The 22,168-nt window shown below is 40.8% G+C and overlaps 1 protein-coding gene across 2 annotated transcripts in view; it reads left to right on the forward strand.

Moving 5' to 3' along the window:
- Nucleotides 1-22,168, forward strand: part of LOC147688813 (ATP-binding cassette sub-family B member 5-like) — a 973,135-nt gene that overhangs the window by 656,157 nt on the left and 294,810 nt on the right. For both annotated transcript variants that reach the window (XM_086941722.1, XM_086941721.1), the window contains one exon: nucleotides 2,048-2,218. In XM_086941722.1, coding sequence (XP_086797848.1) covers nucleotides 2,048-2,218 — 171 coding nt within the window. The remainder of the gene's footprint in view (nucleotides 1-2,047; nucleotides 2,219-22,168) is intronic.

A 22,168-nucleotide genomic window follows, 5' to 3' on the forward strand; every position in this document is an offset into this window, starting at 1 on the left:
AAAAAAGCATCTCGAGCAAGCAATTCCGCATGTTCGTGGAGTTTCTGCATGTTTGCAGAGATTTTTCACCGTTTCACAGAGATTTGCATAACGCGATTACGCAAATTCCGCCCACCCCTACTTATTGGTAGCATTGTTCATATTAGGATCTTGTTTAATAGGGTATTTTGGTGAGGTAAAAGTTGTAGATGAGTTCCTCTCAACTCAGTCTTCAGAGTGTGATCTAATATGCAACTCTCAGCAAGAGGACCTATCAGGAAAACAGAAAGAACACTGTGATGGAAAATGTTTAACATTTTTATAATGTCAAGCTCCACCACAGTAACTCTCTATGCCCTTTGGTGTAAAACTGCTCCCTGCTCCCATGTTAATTGACTTCTATTTGCTGAGGCTGCGGTTGTGTACTGCTTTGAATAAACACTCTCAAGGGGGATCACTTCTCCTTCCGACGTGTGTGAGGTTAGTTCATTTTGGCCGCATCCACCTGAAAGTCACTTGTTCGTCCCCATCTGCAGGTCTGGGATCCTAAACTAACTTGAGGAGAGTTTGCACACTTGGAAGAAGAGCAAAGTGTGCTTTTTGAAGGGCATAGGAGTGGTTAACGAAGGAAAGGATTCTGGGTGTTTGAGGGAGAAGAGTGATTTCAGGAGTTCGGTTAAGAGTTTCCTAGAACTTTAGATGATAAGTGGCAGGAGGCAGCATCGAATGAAGCCTTTGACAACAGGAGTGAGTGTAGTGACTACACATTTACATTTACATAAACTCATGAAGGTGAGAAGTAATTTTATTTTAATTCTCAACTAGACATAAGAAATTGACTAACCACCGGGAGATAACCACAACATCCAACTGCTCTACGGTGCCGTTAAGCATTTGAAAACTAATACAGTTTAGCTGATGTACGTAAATTAGGTTCTACACTTTCCTCGCGGGCCCTCTCGAGCACGAGAGTCCCACAAGGAAAAGGCAGAACACTACAGTCAGTTGTCCAGACTGAGACTGCGACAGTAGCTGTGCCGGGTAAAGAGAGATAAAGTGACTATAGTCCTTAAAAGAGAATGTGGCAAGTGGTAAAAAGGCAGCTGTACACTGAAAAGGTGGGGTCCCTATCAGGCTCAGCGATGCAGCTAGAGTGCTTTGTGTTTTGTAGACTTGAGGAGTCGGACTGCACGAGTGCTGCTGGGCTTGGCAGGGGCAGGCTGTATATCCGAAGGGGTAGATTTTGTCTCCAGATTTCATAAAATAAAGTGCTAGAATAATTCAAACTTGATAAACAAAAATCCTTTCTTTCCTCAAGAATGAACCGGATTGGTTAGTCAGCTTGTATCAAAATGTTGTATCTACCAATGAGTGTCTTCAACAAACATAACATATCTATCTGTACGTGCCAATACCGACTGCTTACATTTTAATTAATCATTGCTGGACCATGTTTTTTAAACCAAATTTACTAGCTAAAAGGGAACAATGAAAATATTGCTTAATTTGCCGATTATTTCATGATAGTATGAACATTAAGTAAATGCACACAACAAATATTTAAGATAGAGAAAAGACTCTAGTCATGAAAAAAAACAGAAAAGTACTGGCAGAGGTTCATGCCTCCACCTGGGCATAATTTTCAATTGCTTTAGTATTTGCAAACATTTCCATAAGTATTGCAGGCACGGATTTCCAGGCATATATAGGGAATGCCATTTGATTGTTCGTGAAGGCTCTGATTCTCTTTGTGCAGAGTCCTCTATTCAGAGAACTCTGAACAGGGTAAATGGAGCCTTTTCTGCAAAAACACACTTTTTTTTGTTGTTTCTGCACTGTGAAAAAAAATCTTTCTGTGGAGAAAGCCTTTCCCCTGTATCCCGGCCAAACAGGAGGGTGATCCGCTCCCCTTCACTTTAGCAGTAAATATACATTTAGGACTTAACAAAACCTTGTAAATCGAGTCAAATATATTCATCACTATATAGTACATTATTTTAAAGGCATGTTGGGAAAAATATGTTATAAATGCAATTTTTACATTCTCTTTACATTGTCTTTTGTTTAGAAATTTGATACGCTCGTGGGTGAGAGAGGTGCCCAGCTGAGTGGAGGCCAGAAGCAGAGAATAGCCATCGCCAGGGCATTGGTCCGAAACCCTAAAATTTTGTTGCTTGATGAAGCCACCTCTGCCCTTGACACCGAAAGTGAATCAGTAGTTCAAGCCGCACTTGAAAAGGTAAGGAATCTTTCACCTAGGTAGGATCTTTTGGAATCAGACAGGAATTGCCTTAAACTTGCTGTCCATTGCCATTTATAACTGTTGTCTGTATTTATTCTCTGCTCAGTGTCCAGAGAACCACTGTTCTCTTTCTTGCTAAATATTGACAATACAATGGCACATATTCTACATAAGCCCCATCTGGTATGTAGGAAGGTATGAAGTCCAGATTTACTCTAATTCTGATTGAAAGAAATGTGATAAACAAAATTAAGCATTGGATCTATTTAACATTGTACTTACCATCTTAAGGTCTCTTGGTGAACAACACTGGGGTCATTTAAAACTGAAGGAATAATGTTAAAAGAGAAAATGAGCAATTGAGGAAAATGTTTATGAAAACAAATAAAAAGTCTGATTAGTATCCATATGAAGTGGGCCACGATGATCTTAAAAGTGAAAAGGAATAGTTTTTTAAAAAACTGACATGCATAAGAATTACGCAGAGATTTTTGCTTATATGAGTGGATAATGATAAAAAGGCTTGGTCTTTAATCTTAAGGTTCTCGCATTATTTTGGCATCTCAGTTAGAGCTGCAATTTTATATTTGTATATCATTGTTAAGCTGCACTTGTCATCTGCTTGTTGCCACTAATCTACCAAAGCCACATATTTATTAGGTCTGCGTTAGTCAAATTACATAAATAATGTACTTACCTATAGGGGCTTTAGGCTAGCTCTCTACATTGATCTGACTGTTGTTTAGTCACTGACATTTATATTCTGCCCACTACAGCATACAGCATGGGGTAAAGCGTCTATCCACTTCAGTCATTGGCTAACATCACTATGATTGATGGCATTCTCCTCTTTCACATGGAGCACATTCTCACACTAAGTAGCTCTTTCAGTGCCAAGGACTACCATGTGTTTTTGAGATCAAAAAACGATTTTAGCTTTTAGCCAATTTGTTTGTTTTTTTGAGTGTCCAGCAGCTCCTCCACAAATTTCTTTTGACAAAAAACATTACAAAACAAGTGTTGACAAATTTACAAACCTGGCAGCAACTGTCAGACCTATTGACATTGCAAATGCTTGCTTATATTTTGATTTTGTGATGGGGAGGGGAGCGCCCGTAGAGAAAGGTATACGTACATTTTTTACGTTTCGCTTAATGGTGGTTGTGCCATTCATTTAGAATGCTGTACTCCACACGGTACCGCAAATCCGTATCTATTGCCTTGGGCAGCAGCACCACTGGGCTGGCTTAAGGGCTAAGCAAACACTTAATCATCAGCAGGTCCAACATCTTGGCTATTTCTGTCTTGAGGCACTCTAGGTGTTGATTAGACATACAATAAGTCTGGCTTTTCACAGAAACATTGTCTACTGTTTCTGTGTCATAGACACAGACTGGTGTTGACTTTGGAGTCAGTGGGAATAAGTGGGCAAACTTCCCCAAGAATGCCTTCTACTCTCTCCGTTGATCATGCATTAACTCAGGGGCTAGGGTATCCCCTCCGCAGTCTCATCCTCCCAGGCACTGTGCAGCAAGTCAGAAAGAGGCTCACTGTCTTCCTCACACGTTGTACGATGTTACAACGCATGCTTTTACCATGCATACCTTTGCCAAGCATTTTTTACAACACATGCATTTACACCTCATCTGCCTTTACGATGCATGACTTTACCACGCAGTTAGGTATTAATAAGGTAAGTGATATACATATGGCTATAGCTATGCTTAAAGACTTTACTGTATGAATAGCAAAAGGCTTTGACCCTTTCTAGCTCAGCATGGATGGAACTGTGTTAATACTATGCTTAAAAACGTTGGTAGAAAAACAGACATTTGACGTGAGCAGATTCAGAGCGTCGCTGGTGTTGAAGGGTACTCCATATAAGAGCTGCTCGCTCTCCTCCTAAATTTGGGAACTTCCCAGAGGTCTCTGTTCCCTATTTTGCGCATATATATTTATAGCACTTGTCAAGCACTTTGGGAAAAAGGCAGATTGCCGAAACTCGTCTGTCAGTGCGGGGGGTCTGTGCAGTAATAAATAACTTCTATGAGGGACCTGCGAGTGCTGTCCTAATTACATTACTGGAATTGCCATACGTGTAGAACAATAAATATATATATATATATATATATATATATATATATATATTTGGCATACAAAATGTCTCCACCGTCGCTCAGATAAATGACGAGACGAACCCAAAAATCAGTGCTGGTTATTTTATTCTGCTCTCCACCACTTCACCACCATTACGCGTCGTTCGGCCGACCACGGCCTTGATCACATGACAACGAGTAAGGGCGTGTGTGCTCAATTTAAAGTGCTAGTGCCAATGAAAAACACCCCTCTGGGAAAAACCTCTACATCCAGGAAACACACGGTTGTCTCGCTTATCTGTGCAGTGAACTGTAGGTTTAGATTGTTTACATTGAGTTGTGTAATAAAATCATTGGCCTCATTAGCTGATCCATCCCAGATTATAAAAAGTTCATCAATGTACCTTAACCACCTTATAACTTTAGTCTGCATAATACGAGTGTAGTTTGGCAGAAGGACCTGCTCCTCCCAGTAACCCATATGCAAACAGGCATAACTGGGAGAGAAGCAGGCCCCCATTGCAACACCCCTCATCTGTTGAAACAATTGCTTGCCAAACAAGAAAAAGTTATTTTCCAAACACATGGTAATCATGGAAATAATCATGCGTGTATGTTCAGTTAAGCTACTTGGTCTTGAGTCAAGAAAGTGTTGGACTGCTCTCAAACCATCCCTGTGAAAAATGCTGGTGTAAAGGGAGGTTACATCAAGTGAAATTAGCAAGTAGCTCTGTTTCCATTCAACGTCTGTTATCTTGTTCAGAAAGTCCCCCGTGTCCAGTACAAATGATGGTAAGGCCCTAACAAACTCCTGCAAGAAAAAGTCAACGTATTTGCTCACATTTTCTAAAATACTATTGCATGCGGAGATGATAGGCCGACCCGGTGGAAGTACACAGTTTTTGTGGATCTTAGGAATGAAATACACAACCGGTGTTACAGGATTTTCCTTTTTCATGAACTTATATTCGTCCATTGTGATGATACCTGTGCTGCGCCATGCCATCAATTTGGAATAAATGGCTCCTTTAGCTTGTTGGACTAGGATGGCATCTGTCCGTTGATAGCATGAGCGATCATTCAATTGTTCCAGTGCAACTTCCATGTACATTTTAAGGGACCAGAGAACAACGTTTCCTCCTTTATCGGATTGCCGAATTACAATTTTCGGATTTGCGTGTAATTTTCTCATGAGTTGATGGTACTCAAGATCCTGATAATAATGTTTGTTAGAAAAAAGTACCTCTTTTTGCAAATAGTGTTTTCAATTCCTGGGAAACGTTTTCATGAAAGAGATCAACATTGTCTCGAAGCATCATAGGACAACATTTAGACTTAGGTTTAAAGGTGGTTGTTACTGATGCAGTATTCGTACCCACAACAGGACTCCATAAAGGAAGATCTGAATCATTACCTAAATCAATCAATTTCTGTAGCAGGACAGACTCATCACAGGTTGAAATTGCAGTTTGGGTAGACTGTACATTGTCATTAGTGCGTTGCGTCCTTTTATGCAAGCTATGATATTTCCGCAATTTAAGCTTGCGGACGTATTTGTTAAGGTCTATCTTGGTTCCTGCATAGTCAAAGTTGGATTTAGCACTGTAAGATAATCCCAAGGAGAGTATGGACATTTCTTTTGGAGTCAGCTGTGTATCCGTTAGATTCACTACTGTTTGCGACTCATCAGATCCCTGACTCATCTGGGAATCCATTGTTTTCTTGGTTTCTTTGCTTTGTTCATTATTCCTCCTGCGCCGGTTGCACCACCTCCTTGCTGCCCGCTTTGAGTTGGCGTTCTGTTTGCGTTCGCACCCTGCGCACCTGAACGGAGGGTCTCCCTGCGATCCCGCTGGACTACCTCGATTTCCTGTGCCGGGGTGAACTTGCAAAACCCCACTCTCCTGGTTCGGGTTTGCTCATTGTCGGACTCACTGTCTATGTTAGAGCTACCATCAGATATAGGTCTTAGTTCAGTTATTGCTGCCTGTGGTGCTTGTATTGCTGGCTGGGCGTTGTTAACTGGCGTAGCTTGCGAGGATTTTTTAATTCGGTCATACTTTTTGGCAAATGTAAAAATGTGTCCGTGCTCATAGTCAAGGCGGTCTCTTTGAAATTTGTACGCCTTACGCCGCTTGATTATATCCTCCTGTCTTTTCAGACGGACCTCCATGTCTTCAAGGTACTTGGTTAATACAGGTGAACTTGGCAATTTATCAATTTCTTCATTCAGTCTAGTAATTTCTACCTGTAATTTGACCCTGTCAGACTCTACATATTGTACAAGTATGGTCATTAATTTTTTTGAAGATTCCAGATTACACTCTGCCCAGTCTGCAAGCATACGAGGATCGGGGTTTTCATAAGACGGCGCCAGCATGATTCTTAAGCTGCGCGGAACTCTCCCGACCTCTAAATAACCAGTGAGTGAGCAATGTTCCCAACATTTAGATTGTTCAGCTTTGCAGGCCTTTTCCAGTGCTTTAAATAAATCCTTTACATTGCCATGCGTGTCTTGTGTCGGGGTTGCCGTTGTACTGGCAGCCTGCTCCCCTGCTGGGGAGTCTGTAAACATACTTTTCGCTGCTTCCATTTGCCCCTGCAACGTGTCGGCGGACATGGTGTCAAGATATGAGCTTTAGAATTAACTTATGTGTATCCATTACTTAGGCTGTGTATCCGTTACAATGCACTCCCCACACGGGACTTACTGTGGAGCTCCGCTTTAGCAGACAGGTTCTCGCAGATGCAGCCTGTGTCCTCAGTCAGCGGATGACGACCTCCGACCTGGAACCACTCCCACGAACTTCCCTGCTGCTGTGTCTGAAGCTTCCACTCTCCCGGGGCACTCAGGTTACTTCTCACGAAGTCAGGAAAGAACGATCCCAGCCGGAATCACAGCTTCTCGCCCAAGAGCCCAAGCGTGGGGTGGTTCGCCAAATCCGGGGAAGCAGTCCCGAAGGTATTTTTGGCATACAAAACGTCTCCACCGTCGCGCAGATAAATGACGGGACGAACCCAAAAATCAGTGCTGGTTATTTTATTCTGCTCTCCACCACTTCACCATCATTACGCGTTTCGGCCGACCACGGCCTTGATCACATGACAACGAGTAAGGGCGTGTGTGCTCAATTTAAAGTGCTAGTTCCAATGAAAAAAACACATTGCTAGTAATAGACACAAACGACATACTGTCTTAACTTGTTATATTTATAGCACTTGTCAAGCACTTTGGGAAACTGACATCGAGAAAGGCAGATTGCCGAAACTCGTCTGTCAGTGCGGGGGGGTCTGTGCACTAATAAATAACTTCTATGAAGGACCTGCGAGTGCTGTCCTAATTACATAACTGGAATTGCCATACGTGTAGAACAATAAATATATATATATATATATATATATATATATATATATATATATACATATATATATATATATATATATATATATCCAAGAATCCTGTCGACTCAGACACCGCGTAGTCAGTCACGCACTGCCGCCAGCAAAACAGGGCACGGACCCAGTATTCGAGCCTCAATTATTTATTACCCAAAAGGTCAGAGACGCGTTTCGCAGCATTCGCCGCTTGTTCACTCGACAATTGTTTTGCAGTTGGGAAACATTTTAAAGTGGCAGTGCATTTTCAAGTGTATCACATGATTAACATTTTCAATTACAATCGAAAAAATACTTTCGCATGATTTCTTCACAGTGTAGTGTGCAAAACGTAACATTATTTATGTGCAAAATTCGCAATAAATAAGTATATATATATATATAACGGTAAAATACATTTTAACATATGACCCTGCAAATATAACATGCCTTTAGCCAAGGTATAGTTCGATATGAAATTACTCAACTTTCAATCGACATCAATGTTTCACTCAGTAAAATACTGATCCTAGGCATATCACACATTTAAAATATTAACAGTCTATCTGGCTGTATTTATACTGAAATAGTAAAGTGTGATTGGGGCCATACAATGTTAAGTTGGGTCACACTGTTATTGCACATATTGGTGTTCTTGTAAAATACCTAAACACATTTCTAATTGTGAATGAAATCTCACATTGTTTTTGAAAATAGTCATAAATAGTGCTTAAAGTGCTGTGTGAAAATAAAATACATATTTTTTGTTATTTTAAACTCGATGTTTTTAGCTCATAAGTTCTCACGAACCCATTGTGTATTCAAAGTTTTTTTATGTTTCATATACTTTAATTTGTGCAGTGTTTTTCAAAAGATCATTGTATCTATCACCTGTCTTATTATGTAAACCCGTATCATGGTTTAGATCTCGGATTACTCAATTTGTTTTCATTTGGCCAGTCTATATCTAATCCACATTTTGACACATTAGAGGAGTAAAATTCCATAGTAGTCTATTGTCTTAGCTTTTTACAAATCTTGTTTAATACATATATTGATTTGACATTCGATACAGAATAACTCCTTACAGTATATTCATATGTCAAATAAATACCATATACAAAATATAAATAAATATTAAAAAATCCTTAATAAAAATTCATTATATTTACAAGATATCTGTTTTATAAAAAGTACAGCTATTTTCTTAGACAAACGGTTCTTGTTTTCCTCATTGCATCTCATTTGAACATCCAAGTATAAACTTATTTATAGGGTTAACTTGTAATTACTCTAAACACGTGTACATGTCCTCCGTTATGTTCAAGCCTCGTGGCTGTTTTGAATCCAATAACAAAATATATCTAGTCTCCAATTTTCGTAGTTTACTTTCTCTATCTCCTCCGCGTCTGCTTGGGGAGATTGTATCAGTTAAATAATATGACAACCCTTTGTTGTTGGATCCGTGGCGTTCCTTGAAATGTCTTGCCACCGGATAGGTGTTGTCCATATTGGTAATTGCGCGGAGGTGTTGGAGTATTCTCACATTGGCTTGTAACTTTGTACTGCCCACATATATTAACCCACACGGGCAAGTTAGGACGTACACTGCGTATTCTGTTTTACATGTTAACATTTTCATTATTTTGTAAGGTTTAGTCCTAAAGGGGCTAGAATATGTCGTAGTTTTAGTTCCGTGGGTACAGGCCTTGCAGGTTTTGCATTTTCTGAACCCTTTTAAATTTTGGTATCAAGCAGGATTGGATATAATTTCAGGATCCGATACTACCAGACAATCTCTCATAGAGGGAGCCCTGCTGTAAGTAATGGACGCCCTCTGCGGTAGCAGGGGTCCTAATATTGGGTCATTGTGGAGTATAGGCCAGCTCCTTTGGATAATTCTGTGTAGTTCCTTATGCTGTTTGCTGAAACCTATTATTAACCGAAAACTATGATCCTCCCCTATTTTTGCTTCCTCACTAGGATTCTTCACCTGATCCTTTCTATTGCTTTTGGACAGTAAGTCATTTCTTGCTAGAGTTTCTGTCTTGGCGATGGCTCTGTCCACTATTTGGTGGGAGTAGCCTCTTTCTAAAAATTTCTCTTTGCTTTTTTGTTGAGCTGTTTCTAGTTCCTCTGGTGTACTACAAACCCTCTTTATTCTAAGCATTTCGCCATAGGGTATGCTATTCACCAGGTGTTGTGGGTGAGCGCTTGATGCATGTAGCACTGAATTTCCTGCCGTTTTTTTTACAATATAAAGTGGTTTCTAGTTTGTTATTGCATATGTACACTTTAGTATCAAATGTAAATGTAAATGTATAGGCATTTATATAGCGCACTACTTACCCGGAGGGTCCCAAGGCGCTTCGACCGCTGCGAAACCCTTCCTGGCTTCCCTGAGAGATGGTCCCTTAATGGGTATCTCCAGGGTGAGACCAGGCATCCCCGGCGGTCTGGTGGGGCCGTTAGTGAAGATGAGGCAAGCTAATGCCCAGAGTTGCCGAGTGTGATCGCTGATCAGAGTGGGCACCGAGGCGAGAGAATTATCGAGTCCGCTGACCCTGGTCCAGAAACCTGCCGCGCAGGGATTCGAACCCTGGTCCCGGGCCGTCCTCTGCTCTCGGGTCTGCTGCCTCTAACCATTGAGCCACACTACTTCACACTTTGTTAACTTATTTCTGCAGTGAACTTTAGGTTTAAATCGTTCTTATTGATTTGTCCCACAAATATTTCAGCTTCTACCCTCGTTCCTTGCCAAACTACAAAGAGATCGTCAATAAATCTAAGCCAAAGCTTAACTTTGGTCGACATTATTTCACTGTGTTTCTCCATGAGGACTAGCTTCTCCCATTTGCCCATATGAAGGCAAGCATAACTAGGGGAGAAGCTAGCCCCCATGGCCACGCCTTAAATTTGACAATATAGTAAATGATTAAACATGAAGATGTTATTGTGAAGGCAAAATTCTATCATGTTGACAAGCATTTCATTGTGTTGCTTATAAATCATTTCTCTTGACATTAAAAAATGCTTCACTGCCTGAATACCATCTATGTGAGATATACTTGTATATAGGGATGACACGTCCAATGCTAACAATAGATAATCGGATTTCCATACAAAGTCTTTAACCTTATTTATAAAGTCAGTTGTTTCCCTTAGGTATGAGGGCAAAGATTTAACGTATTCTTGCAGGAAATAATCCACGTACACGGATGTTTTTTCCAAAATACTATTTCTGGCACTGATTATAGGACGCCCTGGAGGTGTTTTATTGTCCTTGTGGATTTTGGGGATGAAATAGATTGTAGGTACAACCGGATTGTCATTTTTCAAATAGTTGTATTCATCCTCATTAATCATTTTCATATTGCGCCAGCTTGATAGTTTTTTGTAGTATGTTATATACATTTCTTTCATTGTTTTCACATCCGTTCGTTTGTAACATTGTCTGTGATTTAATTGGCTCATGGCCTCCTTCATATACTCATCATGTGCCCACAGAACTATGTTTCCGCCCTTGTCACTGTTTCTTATTATAACATTTTTGTTAGTCTTTCATTTTTTCATTAATTAAAAATACTTGTGGTCCTGATTGCGGTGCTTTTGAGTGGTCATACCAATTTTTTTGTTTAGTTTTTTTGATTTTGTTGGTGAATATTTCGTGAAAGGTGTCTATGGAATCGTGCAATTTGATGGGACAAAATTTTGATTTCTGCTTGAACTTGGTTAATCCCGCTCCTTTGGTTTCTATTGTTTCATTCAGCGGGATAGTATTCATAACTGAATCATGCTCCTGATTCCACAAATCTTCAAGTTCTGCAAAAGTGTTAGATCCCGGGGGTGTAGATTCAATAGTGGGATTCATCTGATCGCCTGTATCAGCTTGTTTCTTTTTAATTGCATACAGTTTTTTTAATTTCAGTTTTCTTATTCCCTTGTATACATCCATCCGGACGCTAGGATAGTCAAAGTTATTGGGTGCACAATACGACAAACCAAGGCTCAATGTGGTAAGATCATCATTGGTTATGTTTATTTTAGATCTTTTTCTTTCTTTAAACATTTTGGTTTCCGTCTGGCTGCAATACGCCTTTGTTTGCGTTTGGCGTTTGCCCACTTCCTTTTGTGTGAGATCGTGTTCTTGGTCTCAAGGTTGCCAGTCTTTGAGCCGCTAAAAGGTCCATTTCTTCCCCTGGCGAGGGTTTTGCTCCACTTGTACCTCTTGGGGGGTTCCTTGGGTCAAGATCCTCATCACTGTTGGACGTTATCACTAGATGTAGTAGCAGTATCTTCTCCTGCCCTTCTTTGACGGTTAATACCTCTAGTGTTGGCGGCTAAACCATGTTTTTGTTGAGATTTTCGGATAGCATCGTATATTCTGGCAAAGGTGAATATTTGTCCCACCTCATAACCTTCTTTGTCTCGCTGAAATTTCTGTGTCTTTCGATCTTTGATTTTCTCCTCTTCTTTTTTCAGACGAACTATCATTTCTTTACGTACTTTACTAATTTCTTCCTCATTCAATATGTCTATTTCAGTTAAAAGTCTAGCCCTGTCGATATCAGCGTATTTTATCAATAATAGGGTTAGTTTCTTAGAGGAGTCCAAGTTGCATTCGGCCCACTCACGCATAAGATCAGGGTGGGGTTCCTCATAAGTAGGGGTAGTTAAAATTCGAAGTCCCCGTGGGATTCGTCCCACCTCAATGTAACTTTGGAGGGACCTTGATTCCCACCATTTGCTTAATTCCATTTTCATCTTTTTTTCAAGTATTTTCATTTTAAATTGTACCGAGTCAGGTTTAGCTGTGCACACTGTTTCATTAGGTTTGGAACTTCGGTTCACATGAGGGGTATCTGTGAACATTCCAATTGCTGACGCCTCCCTCTCTTGTACAGTGTCGCTCGACATTTTGGGTTTTATAATATATAGTTTAGTAGATAGTTTAGCAAGGAGCATGGGCCGTTTTAATATGCCGAATTATTCCTTGCCGTAACGTTGCTCACTCCTCCACCCCACAATATCGATGACTCTGTACCTGGTAGGCGCTTGTTCCGTGGTTTCCTGCTGTACGGATTTCAAACGTCCGCTCAGTCGTCTTCCTCGTACTGCTGCCACTGCCAGTTGATATCTCCGGTGCGGGGTGGCTTGGCGGTGATTCCTTCGTGGATCTGAAAATGTCTTCCTGGTTGCCCCGGAAGAGGTTACCGTTATGCCGCTAGCCCAAATGTGGAGGAGGGGTCCGTGGTTAATTGGTATCGGAAAAACCAGTCTATTAAATCCAAGAATCCTGTCTACTCAACCACCGCGTAGTCAATCACGCACTGCCGCCAGCAAATATATATATATCCTTATCTTCTGGGGCCTCAGTATACTCAGAGGAAATGAAATGCACTTGAGATGGGTTGCAGATTCATTTTGATGTATTCCAAAATCTTGAAATGCTACTCAAACAGCATACAGTATGGAAAAATGAGCCTTCGTGTTTCGGCATGACACGCACCTTGCTCACGGGTAATGTGCTCAAACCTTCATGCATGTTAAATAGTGAAACAGACATAAAAGAAGGCAACATAAAAAATGGTTTGACAGGCTTACAAAGTCACACATAATCATGGCTGCCATTTTGCCCTCATTTTAATGAATGTAAACATCAATGAACCACTGGATAGAAAAATACAACTTGGTCCCAATCTTGATGATTTCACATACCTGATCATATAAATACTTGATTCTGAATTAAGACTTAATAATCATAAGCGCATTTCATAATGTATGCACATTTATATGATAACTTTACACTAGTCGTAGATATTTATCAAACAATGTTTGATATTTCTCCTGGCACCCGAAAAATAAAGCACTCCATGGTGTCCGGTCAGATTGTATAGTTTGGGCTCAGCAATACCTTACCCGGGTAGATGAGTCATGTGTCAGTGGTGCTAATTGTATACGCCCACTGTCACAGCCTCTTACCTCGAGCGGCTTAACCCATGCTTCTCTAGCATAATAATATGTCTTAGCTATATCACAATTCAGCCCTAGAGGGTACATTCCCCTGACATGATAACAACAGTTAGCATCTCTCCGTAGTCAGTATTAAGACAGGACTGATATTGCAGTTGCGTCCTAGATGGCACTGTGCCTAAGAGTTTGGCAATAACCAACGCTCAACAATAGAATCACTCTAATAGATGAATAGATAAGTAGGTACATCACTCAGTAACCATACAAAACAAATGAAACATGTTGAAATGAATCCTCGCGCAACAAGATGGTTAAGGATGTCTTGCATCAATAATTTATGACTTTTCTACATTAGGTAGTCATTCATATTTGGTACTGGGTTCATGACAGTATCTCCTGCCACGACCTCATTGCTAGGCGGCGAGGAAAAGTGAGGTAACTCTGCGTAGATGCCAGCTTGCAGGTGCATTATAAATAACATATACAATGTTTATATATAACTAGCTTATCCGTCGCGCGTTGCTGCGATCTCAGAAGTAAGGAAATGTAAGGAAACCTATTATGATAACATTCAATTTACATTGTGACATTTTTATTGAAACTTATTCATTTTAATATGGAAAACATTTTAAAGTGTTGTTTTAATTCTGTTTATTTATACGAGTGCTTGTGGACACACTGTATTTTTTTTTCTCCGTCTGGTGCGTACACGAATAAATCAGAAGGTTTTCCGACGCGTGAGCTGGCCACATACAGTTGTGCATGTGAGAAGCACGGATTCTCCAAATCTAGTCCACACACTTGCAGCGATTGTCCTTGTGCTTTGTTGATGGTCATCGCAAAAGCGAGTCAAACCGGAAACTGTAAATGTTCAGTATTGGAAAGATTATGAGGGCCCTGGGGGGCTGGGGGCCCGATATTTAACAATTTATTTTGTTTGTTTTTTGCCAGAAACCTTCGCGGGAGTGTACTCAACAACTTTTAACACATTTTTATTTATTTATTTATTTTTTTGCCAGAAAACCTTGCAGGAGTGTACTCAACAACTTCGCAAAGTTTCATGCCGATCGGATGAATGGTGTAGTAATGCATAAAGGACAAACAGACAGACAGACATACATTCGTTTTTATATATATATATAGATACTAGCTTACCCGTCGCGCGTTGCTGTGATCTTAGAAGAAAGGAAATTCAAGGAAACTCGTTATGATAACATTCAATTTACATTGTGTCATTGTTTTTGAAACTTATTCATTTTAATATGGAAAACTTTTTAACACCATCATTGCTGCAGCAATTCCCCTGCTGTGTTGAAGAACTCAGAAAACAATGCAATCATGACGAGCTCAGCTCGTCATGAGCGTACAAGAGGTGTACCTCATGACGAGCTGAGCTCGTCATGAGCATCGAAGGGGTTAAAGTGTGGCTTGAGCAGTGCGTCCTCGATCGGCTTCCAATCTTGATTCTGATTGCTCTCCTGTTTCATTGGAGCGGGCTTGAGCAGTGCGTAATTGATCGTTTTCCAATCTTGATTCTCGTTGCTCTCCTGTTTCATTTGAGTGGGCTTCAGCAGTGCGTAATCGATCTGTTTCCAATCTTGATTCTCGTTGCCTGTTTGTTTGAGAAGAACGGGCTTGAGCAGTGCGTACTCAATCGGCTTCCAATCTTGATTCTCGTTGCTCGTTTGTTTGAGAAGAACGGGCTTGAGCAGTTTGTATTCGAACAGCTTCTAATCTTGCTTCCTGTTAGTCATCTGTTTCTGAAGCTCATAATGCCTTTTTCTTTTGTGCTTCTGATGTAGATTGACCAATCGATTTCTGTTTGGGGGTCATAACTGTCGACGTGCTCGTAAATTTGCCGTCTATTTCAGTATTCGAAAGATTATGAGGGTCCTGGGGGGCCAATATTTGGGCCCTGGGGGGCCGATATTTAAAAAACAATTATGCCAGAAACCTTCGCGGGAGTGTACTCATCAACTTCCCAAAGTTTCATGGCGATCGGATGAATGGTGTAGTAATCCATAAAGAACAAACAGACAGACAGACATACATTTGTTTTTATTATATATATATAGATATATCTATATATATATATATGTGTGTGCTTTACACATTGATTTTTGGGGGAGACCCCCAAACCCCCATTTTTTAAAATATTGTTATTAATTTTCATTGGGGGGGGTGTGGGTAAACCCTTGTTACTTCCCCTTTACTATTTACCCGTAGCACTCTATGCCCCTACCCAAATCGCTAAAAATACCCTTACAACCCAATACTCTTACCCAACCCTAAACCCTAAAAAACCCTTACAACCCAACAACCTTAACCAACCCCTAAACCCTAAAAATACCCTTACCACTCAATACCCTTATCTTGCACTGCGCAATCTCTTCTGAGGTAAGGCTTAAGACAGTTCACGTGAAACACCTACCTGAGTTCTCTTGTGGTACCTGTGTCCACCAAGTGGTTCACATCAGGTGTTTTCTGCACTACTTTGGAGAGTCCACATCATTTATCTTCTAAAGCTCAGGACAACTGGGCTTTAGCATTACCATCTCCTCACCTTCTTGGTACTGAGTCAGTTTCGGCTTCTGGTCTCATTCCTTTATCCATGCTAGCCCTTGGCTAATCTGAAGATTTTTCTCTGCCTGATCAACGTATTCCGTCATCAACCTCCTGAGGCCAATCACATAGTCAAAAACCTGTGGTAGTTCCTGAGTTTCTTCCCTGATCAGGATGAGTGGTCCCTGCAACGGGTGTCCAAACCAAATTATGAAGAGTCTAAACTCGACTCACTTCTGAGGAATCTCACGTTAGGCAAATAAGAGACTTGGCAGGGTAAGATCCCACTTCCTCCTGAGGTTCCAAAAGTCCTAAACTCTAATCCCTTCTCTGGAATCCCATGGTAGGCACATAAGAGACTTGGTGGGAGAAGATATCACTTCCTTCTGATATTCTCTGGTGGATATCCTATCATGCTCTCTGAGGTTTTGTTGAACCTGCTCCATTTACCCATTGGTTTGTGGATGGTCAACTGTGGATAAGATGAAGTAGGAATAGATTAAGTTGGCTCCCTGTAATGTGCCTCAGGGATACTGCCTCTGGATGCATGGTTACATGATCCACCACAACCAAGAATTGTTCCTTCTTTTGAAAAGTGTTTCACTGTTCAGTTGCACAGATATACTGTTGGAGTGGACGCAGTCCTAGAGTGGTACAAATCAAAAGTTGCTGCCCAAAAGTATAAATAAGAATGATATAAACATAGTGGTGTGATAAAAGACTTTTCCAAGGAAGTAGCCCCAACAACAGTATAATAAACTTGGATAAAACACACTCATATAGTGCATAGATATGCCTCATTAAGAAGGGTCTGTAGCAGGTGGAATTAAGTTTTCACATTAACGATGTAAAATATTCGACACATAAGAGCCTGTCTCCATCGTACAATGGAGTGATATATTTTTTTTACTTTCTGTCTGCGTAATATAAGGGACACAAAAGCCAGAACCAGTGTGGCAGGTGAAAAGTATGTCCAGTTTTACGTCTGATATAGAACATCAGTAGTCAATTAGATGTTGTGAGATATTTTTATTTCTTCTGGAAGAATGTGGATCCTATAAATCTTCCAAACTGAAGCGCATAGGCAAAGTATTGTGACATGATCTACGGGCAATGGACATTATTGCATGATAATCAATAATTAATATGTTTCATGAATGCTCAGTAACATAGTAGAAGTGTATACGTTGAACGACAGATTGACTCTTCTTATACAATTATTCCATTTTTCAGATGTGCAATATATTTACATATAATAGGTTTTAAAAAAGATGACATGAATTATCTGTATCCGATTAAATTTAAATATTTTTTCTATCACTTTGACCGTCACATTTGCTATCCTCTTGATTAGGGATTTATTGTGAGAGTTTTTTTAAGATTGAGTGAATGCGTAATTGGGATGATGACATTTTTTTTACCTATACTGAGGCTAGCATCTATTGGCCTGGTTTTGATAACCCCACCCCCTGGTCTGAGGGGGTTACTCTCTATTTTCTTGTTAGAGAAGCTTATGGACCTTATGCTGTATCCACTTACTGACTTTCAGACTCTTGGACAGTGTTCTGAAAATATGATTCATTCTAGATCAATGCTGAGTTTTGTGGAAGCCTGCCTTCTTTTTCTAAAAACTTCCAATATCTCAGATTACCTACTCACTGCTTCTTTACCCTTGCAGGCCAAGGATGGGTGGGTGAATTCCGCACACCTGTGGCTTGCAAGTGATCATAGTGAGCTCTTGTAAGCCCCAGTTTATTTGAGTCCAGTGTTTGCATTTATAGCAGTGTTCCTGTGTGAGCGGCCCCTTGTTTCCAGAGTTCCTGAGCTTTTCCTATCCTTATTTCTAGACGATTCATGGGCTTTAGCTTTTCCCAGGTCCTTTAACTGGCAGTGCCTGCAATGCTAAGTTGATTCTTGTTTCACCAATCAGCACTATTTTAGTGCATTTTGTTAATTGAACAGGTCTGGTGGCTCAGTGGACAAATGCATCCACTGCAGGGGCCTGTGTTCAATCTCATGGTCACAGGTTCAAATCCCGGCAGGGCCACTCAGCCTTTCATCTGAGGTCAATAAAATGAGTACCATTGAGTTGGGTAACAATAAACATCTGTTATTCAATGCCAAGATACCTTCTGGTGAACGTGCGCTTTATAAATACACGTTATGTTCTATTTCAGTAGTTACCTTTTTCCCAGTCCCTGAATTCTTTCCCTGTACCTTAGTTCCAGTTTCTAGTTTGTTACATTCAGATTCTTGCATTCTTAGCTTTCGTTCGCCTTGTGTGGTTTTTACTTTCTTTTTGCCAAGAGTGACCATTGTTTTTCCTTTTTTCCTGTTAAGCATTCTTCCTTGCTACCTCCTTGTCTAATGTGGCTGTGCAATTTAGTTCCCCACCATTGCCATTACGGCATTGCATGTTCCTGTTTAATCACCAGGCTTTGTAGGCACCGCTGAAAACCTAGGTGGTGTTTCTTGTCCTCCCTGATTTTTTTCTTTATGTAAATGTTTTAAAATTAACAAAGGTAACACCTCTTCAGATTCTGCCTTGGTATGTATATCCTATGTGTTGGTACAGTAGTCAAACAATCACTGTTTTTAGCACAAATAATCAATAGACTATGTAGAAAATATTTTAAGCGCAAATAAATATTTCAGACAATTGTTAAAGCTAATCCCACCTGATCTCTCAATCTAGCCCCAAGCAAGAAAGGTGTTACTGCTACAATCTAGTGTGACTATGGGGATAAACAGGCACAGTATCAATCTGACAATAGCATTTCTAGGAGTAAAACAGTAATACTTAAATAGTACTCCAAGCACAATCTTCTATTTGGCCGAATAATCCCAAGATTATCTAAACAAGTCCAATAAAATAATAAAAAAGATAAAGTGCAATTATAAATAGTGCAAAGATTTCGATAAAGTGCAGGGATCACTGTGCAAACAGGAAATAGTTAAAATACAGAGAACGATCTAAAAATGTAAATACATGACTCTACTTCTCTCTTACACAATTTTCCACTCCTTTAATCAGTGTGAAAAAACGTCACAACTGTTCACATTTTTGCATTTGGTTATTCCTCGCCGCATAAACATATTCGAACTGTCGTACCATGGTCATTTTAGTTTGCCATTGACCAAATGAGGGGTATCTAGAAGTCTTCCAAATTTGTAAAAAGAGTAATATGGCAATACATACAACTTATGTCTGTGGTTAATGTTGTTATATTCATGTCTCGCAAATCCTGGGTGCTAGTTATCTGAATGCTGAATTGCCTCTTGAGTGCCTGTTCTTTTGAGCTCTAACTTTCTTGTTCCCTTATACAGAGCTTCCCCATTGAATCTGTTTTCTCTTGTGACCCCCCTGAGTGATCTCGGGCATTTTTTTGTTAATTTTGTGTACCCTGCCACCAGTCCTTAGAGGAGTTCCTGACAGCCTTCATCCACTGTCTAACTTGTTCTGGTTTCTGCAAATAGGGAATGGTCCCTGTCTCTTTATTAGATTCTGCTGGGGTCAACACAGCTGACGGTGTCCAAGCCATATAGGCTTTGGGTCCTGTTACTAAACTGGGGGCAATCAAATCATAGACGAAGAGACATCCCACACCGTGCTTCTCTTACATCCATATGCCTACCATATGTACCATTTAGCTCCAACTCAATTTTGGCAATCACATTCACCATGTCCTCTCTGCTGGCTACTAAGTCTACGCAGTTAACACCTCGGAGAATCTTGTTGGGTTTCAGATACTTTCTTTCTACATAGTTTTGTGAGCTCCTAAACCAGTTAGAGCAGACACCTTCCTCTCATAGATACTAGACTCCTTTAAAAACCCAGTGTTTGGGTGTTTGTGCTTCAGAGCATCTGGGCCTCTCTCCCAAATGCCTATACTAACTAGGTTAAGAGCAACAGGGCTCTCTTGGGTCCCTTCCCTCATAATTAGCATACCAGCTATGATGGATGTGGCTAGTACAGAGTCTTTTGCCTGAAATATCCTACTTGTGACACTTAAAACAAATTATCACTTTGGGCCTCGATGAACCTTCCTGTCCCCCTTTTTCCATTCTTTGTTCCTGACTAGAAACCCAATGCCTTTTTCTTTAGTGCCCTTCTGTAACCTTGGGAATTGCTCTGTCTGCCCCTTACCCTCTGGTTTGGGACTAGTCTGTGATGAGTTCCTTCCCCCCTTTGACTAGGAGCCATGCGTCTCACTTTGGTAAAGCCAGTTAGCTAACCATTTGACAGCCGACACTGCAAATGTCCCTGGATCCTTCTTTGTCACATTTAAAAGGTTTTGCCAAGGTAGGGTAGGGCAGTTCTCCATGAGTTGCTCTCCCACCATCATCTGGTTCATTGCATGAGAATCTGTAACCCTCATCTTTCTCACCCACTCATTCCAGTCACATAAAAGTTATTGAATCCAAATTTCAAATGGACAACTATCCACTCACTTTCTAGTTCTAAACTTCCACAGGTACTGAGCTGGCTTAAGCCCAAATCTTCTAATCAGAGCTTCTGTCATCCACACCATTTGCTTAGTCACAGATACCCTTCTATGCATTCCTTCCAACCGCAGCTGACTCATTAGCATTGCAGTTTTAGACAGATCATTCAAAGTCTGAACCATACAAGCAAACTCAGAATTCACAAACCATTCCAACATATCTTGCCCTTCCCATACATGTGTGCAAGTTCTTTCAGGACTTTGGCAAGCACACCAGAAGCATTTGTATTGTAATTGCTTTTGTGTTGGGCAACTTTCTTTGCTGCCGTCTTGAGCTTTGCCTCTAGTCAGCTGTTTTCTCCCTCTATGATTCTCTCTCCATGTCTTGCCTTTCCCTTTCCCTCTTTTCCTCTGCATGGGCCCATCCCTCCTCTTTCTCCATCTTCCTGTCCTCTTGTGCCTGATGAGCTAAACTTAGCGTTTCTTTCTCAAACTCCATTGCCTTTTATTCTTCTTCAGCTTTGGTTTTTGGAAGAGCCAATTGCAAATTTAGGGTCTCTGACAGACTTAATCCTCCCAAGGGGATAATTGCTGGAGTTAGTGTCAACTCAACCCTAGAAATTTCTGGTGAGAACATTTTAGGAGCTCACATGGTGGGTTTCAGAGAGTTTGCTTATCCGACACTCCCTCGCTGAGTTTGTATCAAACTCACAAGGATCTTCCCATCCTTGCTTCTGGGAGTCCTCGACCTTGTATACCTCAACTGACCTCAGTACGGGGTGTCAAGGTTTATCCCTCCAACCTTGTTTTCAAAATTCTTGCTATGTAGGTCTTAAGGTAATAAGGTTGGATTTATTATGCTGCTGTAATGTCTTGAGATTGGCCCTTTTGGGGTCCCACCACTGCCGCCAATTATCAGAACCCATTCAGGAGGCAACAAAGCAGGCAGATGGCACTGGGGCACAACCATGGTGTTTGAGGCCTATTACAACTGGTATCCCAGGGCCTACCCTACCGTTTCTCTGCACACTGAGCCAAGTACAGCCCTTTCCACACTTGACTCTCAGTAGTAGAGAGGAGGAGAAGTCAAGGAGGTTAGTGTGGCTCAAGCTTAGTAATCAATACCATCCCTCTAGCAGCGCAATAAGATGAATCTTCAGCCCAGTGCTTCTCTTTGTATAAAGGACAAGTATTTTATTAAACAGAAAAATTTAATTTACTACACACTCAATAACGAAGGATTACCTTTTTCATGGGTGCAGGCCTTTGTGATCTATGGACCTCTGCCGTCTAGGCCTTCATCTATCTCTACTAGGTCCCCAACACCACTGGGCTCACCCTTTCCAGGTTCAGAATTTGATGTAGGTCGTGCGCCCACAACACTGAATATTTATTAGCACTCAATCGCTGGGGCCAAAGCTTGTTAGTCTCACACCAAGTTTGAAGAAGTATCACTGGGCCACATTTGATTCTCCAGTGGCAACAAAATTTCACGG

Source organism: Lissotriton vulgaris, chromosome 10 (genome assembly GCF_964263255.1).
Source record: "Lissotriton vulgaris chromosome 10, aLisVul1.2, whole genome shotgun sequence".
NCBI lineage: Eukaryota > Metazoa > Chordata > Amphibia > Caudata > Salamandridae > Lissotriton > Lissotriton vulgaris.